Here is a 16694-nt window from a genome sequence, read left to right on the forward strand (position 1 = left end):
ATAGCGACATCAAATAGAGGCTGTACAGTGTTTTATATGGGGCGAGTATGGGCGAGTTTTGGAATCCAGATGCTTGCGTTCGGTCGCAATGCGCGATGCTTTCGAGTTACGGGGCCAGGTTAATCGTATCGAAACATCCCAGCTTTGTGTTTTATAATTATCACCTTTGCTGTTGTAACGTGAGCTATTCGACTCAACAAAGGTAAAATTTGAAATACCTTCAGTCAGATATGTGTTGTCCTCGATAAGCCTTACTTCAACGGGGACTCATCCCCAAAAATCATTACATGTCAGACAAAGCTTCCATCTGTCTAGAAATTCGAAAACATTGTAATTGGCAAACCAAAAAGAACTCTCCGGGGAGTGGATTTACATAAGGAAAGCAACTCTCAGCATGTTCTGTCAATTACACGTACAAACGGTATCATTTTATCCAGTGTCAGTCTCAACATTTATGATTGATCTCATATCATAAAGTCGAGCTTCACATAGGAATTCAGGACAAGTCATCGTCTGGAGTCCTCGCCCTGACAGGAAGAAGGATGTTTACAACTCTAGTACACGTAGATAATCATAATATTGGCTGCCAATTTACTCTGTTTTTCTCAAATGGGTGAGCCAATTGTCAATCATGTTATTGTACCAATGAATCATCCGTAAACGAAGCGGGTTCATTGTCAAAATCAGCAGATTGGTCATCAATAAAGAACTTTAATAATATTCCAAGAATTGTATTACATTCGTGTTCCATGCTACATTTATACAAAATCTAAGATGTGCGTCACTTTAATTTATTACATGTGCATTGAGAAAATTGGATAACTGGAATCGTTTTACGAACAGTATTATGGAAGTTGGCATTTTAGATTTTGCGTGGGAAGCCTTCGCTTCCTCTTAAATGACAAAAGGCGCAATAAAAACATGTTTTCTAACCGTAATAGTATATGTATATAATTGATGAAAAGACGCCTAGTGTAACGTACATGATTAAAGCTTATGTCACGTATCCTAATACATGGTTAATGAAATGTTATACCTATGTTTAGTTGAATTACACATTGTAGAATATACAATAGCGTGTGATGATGGCATTCGGTAAAACTATTCATTTGAATGAGCCAATTAGTAGAAAAAGAAATGTACCAGAAATTTTATCGGACTCAAAGTAAATCACGTGAAGTGAAGTGCATTAAAACCAAGTGACAGCAATGAGCACAGGAGTGAACGTAAAAGATAGTAAGGCTTCCTTTTGGCGTCATAAATGTCAGACAAAACCCTTTGCAAGCAAATGGTGTGGGTTATTCTTTGACTGTATCAAAAACTGAAAATCTGATCGAAGGCTTTTGAAGTTAAAAGCAAAGTGAAGGTTTTAAAGACATTAAAGAAGTACTTTTTCATGTGCAATATTTATGCATGATTGTCTCAAAGAAAAATAATACCTTGTCTGAGGAAATATCATTCGTGTGACACATCACTATCATACTCACAGAAACAAGAAAAATGGTCCAGATCTTATAAAATATGTGGTGCAGAAATTGCTCATTTAAAAAAGTCAGAAAAGGAAGATGAATTAACATACGTATTCTACTCAACGCTAGGGGAGCCGTGTTTATCTGTTATTATCTGACAGATAGTCCCTTTATTGCGTTGATATACAATTTTGTGTATGCCAACATTCTATACAACTGGCATACATTATTAGCGTTTAAGGACCCATTTCCAATAAAAGTAAGTGTATCGTGCTATGTAGATCGATCCAACTCCGCGGGACTCTCGCTGAATGCAATCAGATTACCTAATTAACACGCTTCCTCTTGTTTCCAACTTACTCGCATGACTGCCAGCTTTCCTGTATTCTACTCAACGCCAGGTGGTGGCGTGTTTATCTGATATATAATTTCATTGGGAACGAGTCGTAAGTTTCAGATACAGGCCAGATTAATTACATAATGTACTTTTAAGTAATTAAAATTACTGCACTCACTAGCTTGAATTTCCGAAAGTTGTTCCTATACCATCTTTCGAAGCATGCATGTAACGTTCTATATTTCTTGATGTTATCACTTATTCTGTACGTTTATTACCGTGAAACGTTCATGGAGGCCAAATACCTTGATGCAAGCTGTTTGTAATTCACGTAAATGCCGAGGAGATAAAGCAACACACAAAAGTGCTTTATCTGTACCAGCAATTTTTCCGGTGAACTTATTGACTGTATAATATGCATATCTTTTAATTATACAACTGCCGTTTTCACAATTATATATCTCATAATAAAATCTCATTCCAATAGAAATTACGATATGAAACAAATATATGGTGCATTAATCCCCCATCCACAGGATACCAAAAGCCTGTTAATTTCAGCTCCATTTGCTACAATTGGATTTTATAACTTTGTTATCCTGTTTAGTAACTCGGTAATGCTTCACACGTACTTTAATTGCCATCATAAACGAATGGGTAGGTATTTGCTGTACACTTAATAGGTCATTCAGTACACATACAAATATGTCAACACAACATGTTTATAAAAGAGAACGAAATAGGAAAAAAATAATTACGACAATGTATGATTACAGACATGAAGCATGTGTTGTGCTGGTTCTTACTTTCGTCGTACACGGCAAGGGAAGGAAGAAAACCCAATATTTTCATTCTCACATACTGACACCAGAAGCACGACTGTGTCTTGAACGTGAGAATCTATACTTTTCTTGGAATTTGGGGTTTATTCAGACAGACACTTAAGTCCCTAGTAAACTTGTGTATCTTCGATTAGATGTGATTTGTGTGCGAAATTATACAATTTAGCCAGAAAATCAAAATGAAACATTTTTGAGCCCACGACCGTCATAATTACCAAATAGCCGATATATTAGATGTTTAATAGAATACCGCACAGGGCGTAGTGACCCAATAAAGTTACATGTACGTAACTAAAACTGAAAACAACACTATTTGTGGCCATCAGAGGGCACTTCAAATGAACCATACGATTAAGAGATGGTATATTGAAAATACGCCGTATATTTTGGAATGAAGTAATATTTATATAGTGGTCTTCCTAAGACAAATACATGATGGTCCAAAAAGATATATCCATTTTATTATCCTATCATTCAAAAAAAAAAAAAAAAAAAATTAAGAGGTGGACATGTATACTGTTATTCATCAGTAGGAGCAACACCACAAGGGCTTAGATTGAACACATGATTAACTATAGGTAAGTGATCACAAAATGGAGGAAAAAATATACCACATAAAATTTACATGTCTGTAAGACATATCAATGAAAAAATCGTTAAGTTTTCCTTTAAACAGAAAATGCTACTTTATCAAAAAAAAATGGAAACAAATTTTGGACCACCTTGTACCATAAAATCGTAAGTGTCATAGGGTAAGAATTCCGATGTACTTGTAATTTTACAGGGTTTACAATTGGACAAGATTTTGATAGCACATAAACAGTCTGAAACTTAACAATCTTGAGTAAGTAACTTTTTCTCAATTAATAGAACCAATACACAATTTGTCTTGGGAAATGTTGTTAAATACATAAATTGGATTACAAACACACTGCTGTTAATTACACGGCAGTTTTTGGCAAAGTTATGTACAGGGTAAGCCTATACCATCGCTATACCAAAATATTGACTACATTGTTATAATGATTAAGTACATCACTGTGGCAACGAAGAATTGTCGCATTTACAAATTAAAAGAGCAATACCCCTCTTTTATTGACGGCAATATGCATCGAAGCACAACATTCCGTGAGACTCGCAATGCGAATAGCATGAAAGACATAATGTATGAAAAAAGCAATGGCAATTTAAGAACATTGTAAATTGGAAAACATCATAAAAACAAAGGGGTCACGTCCTATGAATCCGGGTTTTCTTGTATAAGACATGCTCAGACACGACAAAATGTGATTTTAGTTCGAGTGCACCCGAGCACGACGGACTGAGATAGCATCGTTAATATTGGAATTGGATTTGCTTTAATTACGCCAAACAGAGACCCTTATCTAGCATAGTACCTGCCAAGCAAGGATGGAAAACACATTATAAGAATACAATACGATTATAGATTCACTAGAGCCAAAGAGCTACGTGTTTGCTGATTATAAGAGATTACATAAGCATCGTTATAAGAAATTAAACCTCAATGTTCTTTGAATATTTATACCAATTTGAACTAACATTCATTTTGTATTCCCAACCCAGTATGGCCTTTACCTGAGTCCAGTTCTATCAAAGTATTGTCATACCTGAAAACTCACATGTGACGGAGAATGAAAATGGAGAGAATCGACATTTTACTTTCACCAATTTCTTTTTAACAGAGACTATTCAGGGACATTATTAATTAAGTTTGACAATATCCGGCTCTTTAATACTGATCAAATTGATTTATTTTCCTTGCAGGAAAAAATGTTACCTATTTCAGACAACAGAGAGTAGGGGCATCTTTGACGCCACTAGAGTTTTAATTTATACGAATGAGTTGCTTGTTGATGTGCCACAAGGTACCAACCAATAGTTCTAAGAGGATTACCATAGCGACGAAAAAAACCAATTCCTGTTAAGAGGTCATTTTAACCCTGCCCCTCCCACCGTTACCAGAATTATAGTTTAGCGAATTTGGAAAAAGTTGATTAGAAGATCTGACCTTGAGCTATAACTACAACAATTAAGTAACTTAACTGTTACTGCCATGTCGAATTTTGGTCTAGTACTTGCCTGCTTTTTCAAGTCATATTCTTAATAGTTTAACTAGCTATATTACATAGAGCAAACAAATGTGTTTCTTTTTAACATTATAGATATAGACACGTGTCATTTGTAAAACACTTTTGATAAAATGTTATCAAAAAACACAAAACTTACCGTTTCGAGGTTTTAAATAACTTTCATGCCTGTTGGTGCTGTCGGTATAATTCGGCAGTCCAACGTACTCTTTCGGTCTGTTGTCTTGCTAATGCTTTTCAAAATGTGCAAGGCACGGATACTTTAGAACTTGAATCATGTCCTTAATTCTAATTCCGTTTATACTTATGGGGTCAATTGATCTTTTCTAGGGTCAAGCTGTTTGACACGTATCTGCTACATTCGCGAACACAGTGACTGAGTATCTCAACAGAAAGAACCATATGTTTAAACGTCTCTTGATTCAAATGTGTCTATACATTTGTCTGAGAACCCATCCCAATTGCTTCTGAATTAGTCTGTAGGTGTGCCAAATAAGGTCAGGAATCGTGCGCTCCACTTTATATATATTGATGTACTTTTCTATTGTCATGGAAACCCGCGAGATACCATACAGCAGAACCAGTCAGAAACCGATCTAATAAAAACAATGCATTTGAATCCGAGCATTATTGGTCTTTTCTTTCGCGGTTCTGACATTTATACTTTCAAAATGAAATAACTTACCTGATGATCCATTGTGCAGATTGCTTTCCAAAGCTTTTAAAGCAGTCAACTATACCTCGAAGCGTCCTTTTTGCCTCTTCAGTCGTTGCTCCATCAAATACGTCACTCTCACTTTAATCGCAATAAAACTCTACAAGTGTTCTGGATTAGAAATTAATCATTCTGCCATCAGGTTCTCGTTCAAGGTTTTTTGGTGTGTCATGCTTGGACATCGTTTACCATTATTGGGGAAGTTTCTGTCTGAGCAGTAATGGAATAAGAGACACTTTTAAGTGGCTATAAAGTAATAAAGTGGTTATTATTGTGAAACATGATTGTTTCGAAAGCAAGTTTGACTGCTTCTATAACCCGTACATTTTATTAGGGCACGCACTTAAGTAAACCGTAATAATAAACAAGAATGTCGAACGTCAGTCCTCCGAAGTTTGTAAACAACCATTATGAGACATTCGAAATCAAATTACACCTAAATGCGTTTTTCATTTGATATAACATTAGCGTGCTGTGTATCTGAAAAAGGCGTAAATCCCGGAAGCTAAATGATCCGTTTTCCTAAACCCCAAAAGGTGGTTTAGTGCGTCATCAATCATGCACTGGGCTGTGGACTGTGTTTTGTGGGTTAACATATATCGCAAAAGTCGTAACAAGTTAGTTAAGGTGACTAAAACAATTACAAAGGCATGCAGACGTAGTTTTTTTCTTAATTGTGTTGATTTCAAAGTTATATACATTATGTTAGACAAACACAGGCTAAACCAGTCATTTTTATCTTCCATCTGTTATATTCGTGGACATAATTTGTCCATTGTGGTCACTTTGCTGATAAAGCCACGACAGTGCTTTAAGGTAAAGGTGCTTTTCAGTTTTTTTAATGTTCTCAACTACGAGGTCTCGTCTCAGGAATATTCAACAACAAATAGAAACTGCATAAGTGCTAAAAGGTGGTGCGGCGACCTTTTAAAACAATTCTTTTAGACACATGTACTCCATTTTTAAAGGTCTTTTGTAAACATGGCCGCCTTGCATCAGTTTAAAAGATATGATATCTGAAGTCCGTGAAACAGGATTGTCCTTCACACCTTTGCCAATGAAACTGCACCAATTTTGGATATTTTATTTGCAGCAGAACCGAACCGTCTGCTACCCACACCCAATTACGATTATTGGGGTGTGGTCGAAAAACAAACGCTTCTTTGTAATTGAATAAGTCAGAACGTCACCATTGTGCAATATAACTGTTAAAGATACTGAATATTGATCAGCGTGGTCACTAAAACCGATACTCGAATGAGAAAATGGAATCGAGAACTCAAATTAAGCCACGTTATGATATATTTCAGGTTACAGTTTAATTAGATTTAGTTGCGTGTTGCATTTGACCAGTTCCCGAGGCTAATTGACCTTAAGATAATTACGCATTAACTTCTTTTAAATGTCATGCAATGAAAATAGTATTTTAAGTACATCGTCGCTTACATGTATGCCGTACTTAGGATTAATTTTCTTTGGCTTCGTAAGCTGAACATTTTATATAACGTGCTTTACATATTCAGAAACATCCAACCCTCTGCATGTGGTGTAAGTAAACTTCTTTTTAAAAAGGCCATACCCGACCTTAGCTACTGGTTTTATTTAATTAAAGAACATCTACGTGCATAACATGTATGGATGTTATGTTGTGTGCGACAACTCATGCTTCTTTATTGGCACGAACTCCTTAGATCAACCACATGTCGTAGCCCTTAGCATATCCCAAGACAACAAGTAGCTCAGCTAAGAGATCATTTGAGTGCATCGGCTTTACGCAGCACGACCCGATTAAAGCGCTGAAGCTCAGTACGGTATCGCACTGAAACCTTTGCGGGCTCAATGTCTTCTGCGCTTTTCCGCTTCTGTTGGTGAAGTGCCATTCTTTAAAGATCCAGCGTTAACTAAGTCAGTACCAAGTCAGCACAAAAGTGCACTGTGAAATGAACTGCAAAAGGCGAACTCAGCGACTTTTCAAGGTTGACCTAGTCCTGTCCGGCGATCTACGATTGTTCCAGGTGGCTGCATTTTCCGTTCGCTTATTCCCGGTTGTTACGGTGAACTAGCAGCCGTAGATATTTGTAAGAAGTTAAGGACACGAAAACAAGATACTTTGTGATTTTTAAATGATTAAAAGTGCGGCAAAATGGTATATTTTATGGGTTAAAGTAAACAAGTTACGTCAGTGATACAACATTTTGTGTCATATTGGCATTGCTGTTTTGTATCGCTTTTCAATTCCTACTTTTTACATTGGAGGGTACGTAATAGTATAAAACAGCAAAAATATTAAACAAGTCAGGATTATCTTAATACACAAAATGTGACGTCACTGACTTGATTCTGAGAGTCACTATTCTGTGCAGTAGTCCTATCAAAACATTAAAGATAGATGGTACTGTACTTACAGCAACACCATGTTGAAAAGTTGAGCGCTCAGAGAGCAGTTAGCGGCTGTACTCAAACTCGTTTTTATCACTCTTGACAGCGTAATCTGATAATTTAAGCGAACGGAGACAGATGTCTACGGTTGTATCGTCTAGTCATCTGACGCAGGCAATGTACAACTTATAGAGCTCATCGATTCAAATCAGACCGGTCCGTTTCAGATGCTTCTCCGGAGAGTTATCTTATCATTTCGTCGTCATGTAAAGAGACTCACGTTGACATAGCAGTGGCCAACATTCTCTTATGCGTTTTATACTTAAAAGACTGCCTTATCAATTAGAATCTTAAGACATAATGCAAAAATAAGTAAATAAATAAATCTAAAAGAGTATAAAAATACATGGGCTTTTGTGTTTGAGGTAACAATATCGACCTAACAGTATAATGCTGGATTCAGAATTTATATAGAAAGACTGAAGGTAAAACAACATACGACCGCCAATCGAGCAACGTGATGCTATTTTAAAAGTAGCCAACACTCGAAAAATACATAGAAGGAGAATCTGATATGTTGTCACAAATAGAAGAAATTCAATTATGAAAAAATTGACTGCCTAACGCAAAGCGCCCACGTCCGTAAGAATGTTTCACAAGAGAAGAATGTTTCAAAAGATTCAGATTGTAAAATGTGCTGTTGCCATGCTGAGAAAAATCCTTCTCTAATTTATCATTTATTGGAAAACTTATCATTCTTTGTCTTTTGGTCGATCTATTCCTTTATTCACTTTACGTGCTATTCCACATAGAAGTATAATTAATGTGATCTTTTTACACGCGCTCATTTATTCAACTTTTAATTTGTACATTTATTCACCATATTCATCTATTTGATTGAAATGTGTGAAATGAGTGCCATTCCCGTTTGACGAGAAAATCGTTTCATCTTGATTTTTCGCTACTATCAGTAATACAAACGCCAGTATTAATTAGTACCAAGTCATTTTAATAACGAGGCCATGTTTTGATTACTTTTAACCACAATGGACACTCGATCAATCTCGTTCCCACTCTCAGTGTCATGTTTTTATCCTTACGGATTGATCTTGAGGTCGAAATTAATGTTTTAAATCCTTCCCGAAGGGATGATGTCTAAGACGCATAGTCGCCTTATAATGTGACCATCCAAGAAGACGCCGTTCGTTATTTTCTGCTAGTAATTCCAAAACAACAGAAGACCGATACAACAAGTTGAGATCAGATCAGATGCTTAACAATGTGAAGAGTGACTTTTTTATAGGAAGGTCGATTGGATTAACGGATGGATGTGAAGTAGCTCTACGTTTCTAAACAGGATAAATGAAGTCAAGAAAATTCCCCAAAATAATTACCGAATATACCAAGCATCTAAGTTTCCCCCCTTTAGTATTAAATATAAGGTTGGTAATGAAATTAGATTTAAAATATTCATAAATTTGCATGTCTCCCTACCTCACACACAAAATTATCGCACTCGGTATAGTCACATCTTCGTAATTAATGCGGGAAAGACAGCCTCAACTAAATTTTCTGCAAAAAAGGCGTCGCTAAACAATAAGTTGTGAAAAGATGTAAATACATGTTATTTATCTAGGTAAATATCACGGCTGACTTTAGCTTTGCATACTCTGATTATATATATATTCGAGCGCCAGCTTATGGATAATTCCGAAACAAAGTACAACTGAGGCTATTCCATAACACTAATATCTTTGAAAAGAAAGAGATAAAAGTATTCCTCCTGCAGGTGACAGGAATAGTGTTATTGGTTGCTACCTCCATGTAGGATTCAGGACAGGATAACATACTTCGTAAAGGGAGTTCACTGTCTCGATTGAGTCTCGAACTTAACCAAATGGTTTGTTTTTGGCGTTTCACTTAGCACGATAAGAAATATGATAACTTTAGGCAAATGCTTCACTCATTTTCATCCGACACAGAATATATATGACAAAACAATGGGGTTGACCATACTAGGGAATGTGAAAAACACATGGGATTACTAGTAAGGAAAACATGCTACTACCATTGCGCCACTCATTTGACCAGTCGGCCATTGTCCTCACAAATAATTGATTGGCAGTCTATCTATTGGACATTTGGGCTTCCATCTTAATATACTATCGTTACATCAAACAAGATATCTAAAAGGATACAGAAACAAAATCAAGACGAATGGCTTCAAAGTAATTGAACAATGCACTCCACTTTTATGTGTTCGAACTTGCAAAATTTAATTGAATGGATAATTGACGTTCTCAAAGCAATCAAATTAAATCTATGATAAAATGCAGTGAATGCACTTGCAGGCATTTGAACTCTAACTAAAAAATAAGGTGAGTGCAACCTAGCGAAAAGTACACTAAATGAGACTAGCACCAGATGGAAAGCTTCTTTGCTATACATTGCACCGATGAGACATTGCACCATTGAAGTATTTAAAACCTCTAAACTGAAAAGGTGAAACAAGCACCACATTCGCAAAAAAGAGTGCATTTACAGGAAGCAATGTTCGTTTTAAAGATAACTTACAGATGATCAGCTTAATGTAACAGTTGTCCCTTAAATATGGTAAAGAACACAGGTAATGAAGAACCAATGGAGTTTGTTTCGAATTCAAATTGTCAATCTGTGTTCGTTTCCGCCTGGTAATGTGGTGCCTATAAATATAACTCATGTTTAGTTCCTACACTATTTTCCACGTTCAACAAGATATGTGTGTCACAGGGCATACAATCCATTAAAGTTCACGCATATGTTGTTTCCCTTTATTGGAATCAAAATCATAGATTTTGTTTGCTCCCACATCAGATATTTGGTTGTCAATTTTATGTCCAGGTGACGCATTCTCAACAACGACACACAGAAGGGTATGAGTATGGTAGCTAGCAAGCTTCGTCTGGTTACCGCAGCACATGGAATACTATCTTTCAAACATTGGTAATAAGCTTCGCGATTAATATTTCTAATACTATATCATTGACCATCTGGTCTTTGAATATCTTCTTTCTTCTTTGTGCGTTCTGAAATACGTTCAACGCCATTTGGCAGACAAACATTGAGGTTTAATGTTATGCTACGCACATAAGGCAAAGAAAGTAACAATTTGGTTTACCTGGCGAAGTGGACGAATCGAAATCATAACTAGTGGTTTAATTATTTTAATACTACAGGCCCATGCATTCACCAAGCTAATCTAAAAAAATATGCAAAACCAATATGGCCGCTGACCTAAGAACCTTGACAAACTTGGTAACAGCTGCAATGTATCAAAGTAACTGGCCATTCTTTTCAATTGTGCCTTTGAGATGTGCAGAATTCCAGACTATGTGGTACGTATAAGAGCCACGCGCTGGTTTTACTGTGGTTTTCAGTAGTTATACCAGGAACATTAAAGCTAAATGGGTGTCTCTCTGGCAGGAAGATCTGTCCTGTCTAGACTGCACAATCACTGATAGACTAATGTAGTCCTTCGATGACTGTTTTCACCTAAGCCAATCTGGGTCAATGTCTGTGTCTGAACGCACCCTTGACGACGTAATGAACATACCGGAGATTGTTTGCAAATCACTTCTCCTTGCCTTCCGTAATAACGTTAGGGGATGATTACCTTTGTCCGCACTAGATAACTATGCAAACATGGACATCTTGTATCGTCTACCTTTAGAATTGAACTTCGTTTTGGATCTTGGCAGTTCTTAGAAAGTAATAATGGTTAATAGATATGGTTGATAGAAAAAGATAGAAATTGATTTAACACTGGAGCCAGGGGCGGCCATTTGGTGGGAGCTGACCGGGCAAGCAAGTGTAACGTAGCTGTCAAAAGCACATGTAGATTTCCGAACTCTCTCGTTTATCAAAAGATTTTCGCCTTGTTTGGTAATTTGAAATGAATAAAGGCTCCTTGGATGTTTTTGACTTCACCTTCAGACCAGATTCATGTAGTTCCTTGGAGCGTATACCAGTAGAATACAAAATTCTCACCGGCTTCTTTTTTCTGTTGATCCCACATATAAAGCATAAATCATGTATGAAAAAAATTAAAATTTGTGCTACAAATCATATCCATTGTAAATAAGGTCAATAAATCTATCAAATATGTGATATGCTGCGTTTCTAATCCCAATAGTTTGCCATACAAAACGTAGTAAAGAGATCCCATAAATCAGGACTATCGTTTCAAGGTTTCTTTCCTGCTTTCATTGTTAGAAAGATGAAGATAGACAACCTTTAAGGAATAAATGGATAATCTTTGTGCAATCAATTTGACACTCCTGAAGTAAATAGCGATAGTAATTGTCTGGAATTATCATTACGTAAAACTGCGGATCACATATTTCTGGATGGTTATCCAATATATTTGATTCAATTCAGAGGAAATTGGTCGTCTTTTTGAAAGACGTAATATTGTTTTACTGTTAGGAGTTATAAAGAATGGGAGATAGCTACAAAATGACATAATCAAATAAGACGTCCATATTGAAAAAAATCAGTAAATGTGGATTAGTCACCGGTATTGCAATTGCATATCCTGGTCGCCAAAGGCAGAGAAAGGGCAAAACATCAAAACTTGGATAACAATTGCTGTAATATCATTCTGTGGTGTTTGCTCATCTATATATATATATAAAAACATACACTGTAAAAACGGTGTTTAGCATTTAAATACATGCAACACACGTTAGGCACCTATACGCATTTAGAAATCTGTGTAAATGCTAAACGCGTATAGCTTTTCAAACGTTTCACAGAAGAAAAAGCTAGACACGTTGGCATTGTTACACGATTAGCTATGTGTTTAGCTTCACCGGCATATGATTCTATAACAAGTCTATCACAAGCTAAGCACATTGGCTAAGCACTTCCCCTGCTAAGCGCGTGAGGCTGCTAAACATATGGAGCTGCTATAGGTGTGGAATTCCTTAACGCGTGGAGCTGCTAAACAACATGTTTAGCTTTTCAAGCTCGTCACAGAAAAAAATGCTTCACAATCCCATATATACGATCCCATAACAAGTTTATTACAAGACTCAACAATTTTGCTTAACACTTCCCCTTGTAAACATATGGGGCTGTTGGAGGCGAGAAGCAGCCTACTCGAACGCGTTGTGTCCTTCCTTGCAGTAACGTGTGATTATTTAAAATAGGCCCATTAAGTAATAATCCAAATAACAAATAACGTTTTCACGACGTTATCAGCTGGTTACATGATGGTGATGGTATAGAATAACGTCATGGTAACGTTATGGGTGTTTTTAACTCCATGCAAAATGATGCACTTGCAGTTTTATAAGCGTTTTATAACATTCTGGAAAAACATTATTTAATGTTTTGAAAACTTTTTTTATTAATCACCAAAGCACGTCTTATGCTGTATGTACTACAGTTAGCGGTTAATTCCAAAATGGGCTTGGGTTAGTCGGCGACTAGAGCGGTGCGATTTGAAAAATATTCGGACTATCGTTACCAAAAAAAAACAACATGTGACGTAAGCTTAAATAAACCATTATAATGAATACCCCACCATCATCCTGATGTTCTATTGTTCATTACTTCCGGAAAAAATAAATGGACATCAATACCTTAACGCATTTTATCAAAATATGAAAAAAATGTTTTATAGTAAAAGTGATAGTTGTTTCGTGTCTTTAGTAAACTAGTGAATTTTCCTAACTTGTTTTACAGAAATATATTCCAATTAACTTCCTCGCAAGGTCAGCTAACACAAGGATGAATAAGTCCCGCTGTAAAGATGATGGTGTGAATCAACTATGTTGACAGTTCACGGTACCCAGTTATAGATAGAGATATCTATAGCAGGTAAAGGTGACCGTGACTTCGCGCGCGCGCGCGCGTGCGTGTGTGTGTAGTGACTGAAACAGTTGAAAACGTTACAACCTTAAAGTTAAACAAATACACCCTACATTTATTAGGCGTGAGGCACGTCAAAGCGTGTAACATGTTAATAGGCTAAACGTGTTTAGGTGCTAAACGCGTGGAAAAAATGAGACAAAACAGGCGCTTAGAAATGTGTCTCGGAGCTAAACACTGTTTTTACAGTGTACATGTACTGCAGTTCGATTTATTGTCTTGGATTCCTTTAATGTCGGAAAATATCAACACTTAGGTTGGAAAGCCTTGATTATACAATTAACAGCCACAAATGTTTGCTTTCAAAGAAAATATTGAACTATTCAATATAATAAAATCTTTAAATTACCATACATTTCGGTAATTACAATTCTCTGTTTCAATCACTTCAATTGTTTTGCAGAATCTTTTTCGAAATACAAACGTTGCTATATTTGAAAGCACACTACTGGTACATGTATTGCAGGAGAAGAATTTGGAATGAAAACGCATTGCATGTATCTATAAAAATCGAATTGAATCAAAATTGAATTTCAAAAGTTTTCAGAAACAGTAAATGAAATCAAAATGAACTCACTTCTTGTGTTATGGCAAAGACATGTTTTAAAATGTGCTAGCCATCGGTATTTCTTCTAAGTTTAAATCAAGGTTTTTCGCGCATTTTACTAAAATACGCTGATTCGGTTATTAAAACAATTCTGAAACCGCCTACAATGCACTTTCAAGTAGCGCACATGTGTGTTTTAATTTTCATGATAGCATGCTTAACTCTCTGGTGGTGTCATACGGACATCTCGTAAATATAAATGAAAGTTTCTTACCATGGAATCGGTTTACATCGAGCTGCATAAACATCAGATTTGTGCCCAACTGTTTTCAAGAAAGGATCGTATTCACATCTCACATAACGGTAAGACGTGGGCAGAACGTAATACTTCTTTCAAACACAAGAAACAGATGAACTGCTAGAGCGGTTTCGAGAAACACAGATATAAGTTTATCGAACGCCAAGTACAAAATACAAAGCTTTAGATGACGGGAGTTCCTGTTCACTTCGGGAATAAATGAAACCTAGTTTCGGTACGAGTGGGTCTGATCACATTTGTAATGTGGAGTAAAGATTCTGAAAGCACATGTACCATGGCATACCTGTTTGTCCGAATATTTATAGTCACACATTGACGCTACATGCAATTCTACAGCGTGTTTAAGCTGTTTTTGATGTGAACTGGTCTCTAGGATTTCCAACGTATCGCCGTATGCAACCGCAAACACGGGCTTTTAGGCGCTAACAGCCTTATTGAAGTCCACCGCGATGTATAAGATATCTCTAATAATGCCAAGGACACTAAGAGGACACCATGTGACGTTGGGATATTGTAAAGACACCGTTTACAGTGACATTAGAGAAACCAGGACACTCAGAACCCCAGAGGCAAATTAAGCACGGATTGAGCGAGAGCCTTTAAGTCGATTATTTTACAACACGCTTTGGCGTTCCTGGCTTCTTGGAATGAACGTACAGTTATGTTAAATGTCATTAGAGACTTGGCTAAATGCGTGATTTTGGTACTAAGAGTGACAAGCAGGATGACCTCGAAGTGTATATCGTCCTCAATAAATCGGGCATTATTTGCCCTTTTCTGCTCGTAGTAGAAGAAGAGAAAAAAGCTTGATGTTAGAATACGTGAGCGATGTATACGTACCTGTACCTACGTCAGCATACTTCAAACAGAAAGATTGCATTTTTTGTTATTTACAATAAAAACGGAGTAATATATAGTTGATTTTATATAACATGGGCTTTTTGGGAGATTTTTCGAGCATTTCTCTTTTCTCTTTTATCTTTACGTTATCCTATAATCATTCTCTCAGACATTATTATACGTTCATCAGATAATAAAGCACACCGGCACTAATCCCTATTAACTTAATCTAAAAGAGATTGGGACAGAGCACAGTTTTTCCTCATTTGTGTCAAGTTTATTTCTTTTCTGCCCCCATTGATGGCCATTGAGGAAATAGGATTCTCGTGTTAAAACTAATGGCGACTGCCGCGTAAACCGCTAACTTCAATCATTGTGATTCTCTTTCTATTCTCCGTATTTAAGGCTTCATGACTTCTATTCTACTCAACCCTGGTAATCCTCCAGGGCCGCCCAGACCGAAAATGCTTCATTCATTTTGAGATATTGCTACGACTGTGTGAACATATTAGAACTTCTTTATCGTATTTATGCACAGCGACATTAAGATTTCGTTTTTTTATGAAACGAGTTATCTCACTGGTAGTCTCCAACCAATGTCAAGGTTTTAATTCACCTCGGCGCCAAAAAGTCCCCTTTAGCCAGTGGTAAGAGAAACATGGCTGAAGTGAGGAAGTTCATATTCCTTAAAGTCCGTACAAGGCATATGTCTCAAATTAAAACCCTTTTCTAACAAGTATACAACTGTACTTTGTACGTTAAAGCGTGTCACAACCAATAGTTTGAACTCTTTCCTTTACCCTGAGGACGCCACTCCTCAAGTGTAATCTTCATATTTATCTTGATATGCTCCTGGCGTGCACAGGCAATTTTTTAAAATTCTGTTTTTTTTCCCTAAAATTACCATCGATTTTTTTTTTTGCTTTGTGATTTGTCTTTATATGACCCAAAGGGTGAAAAGTATGTTGAAATTGAACTTGGTGGTTTTTTGTTTTGAGTATTTTTGCTATTTTGAATGTCAACTGTGGGGGTTGACCGCTTTTGGCACTTGCGTTTGTCGTTGCGAAATGTACAGGCGAAATGTATTGACTTACAGCAACAATAACTGATGTGTTTTGATAAAAAAACATTTTGAAAATAAATGTGCGGGGGAGAAGCATTTCCTCTAGCAGACGCGTTTCCAGGCAGCATGACGTAATGTTTTCCCGAGTGGGTGACTAACAGA

At 36.6% G+C, this 16694-nt stretch overlaps 1 protein-coding gene across 2 annotated transcripts in view; it reads right to left on the bottom strand.

Moving 5' to 3' along the window:
* Positions 1 to 14603, bottom strand: part of LOC106165372 (corticotropin-releasing hormone receptor 1) — a 71598-nt gene extending 56995 nt beyond the window's left edge. Inside the window, exon 1 of one of the 2 annotated variants that reach the window (XM_087012845.1) lies at positions 14585 to 14603. In XM_087012845.1, the coding sequence (XP_086868971.1) occupies positions 14585 to 14587 (3 nt within the window). In that variant the 5' untranslated portion in view covers positions 14588 to 14603. Of the gene's footprint in view, positions 1 to 4895; positions 5034 to 14584 lie in introns of those variants that run through there. The other variant, XM_087012850.1, reaches the window with a different exon arrangement.
* Positions 14604 to 16694: the final 2091 nt, after the last annotated feature.

The sequence above is a fragment of the Lingula anatina genome, chromosome 5 (genome assembly GCF_051362555.1).
Source record: "Lingula anatina isolate TDL-2025a chromosome 5, LinAna3.0, whole genome shotgun sequence".
Lineage (NCBI taxonomy): Eukaryota > Metazoa > Brachiopoda > Lingulata > Lingulida > Lingulidae > Lingula > Lingula anatina.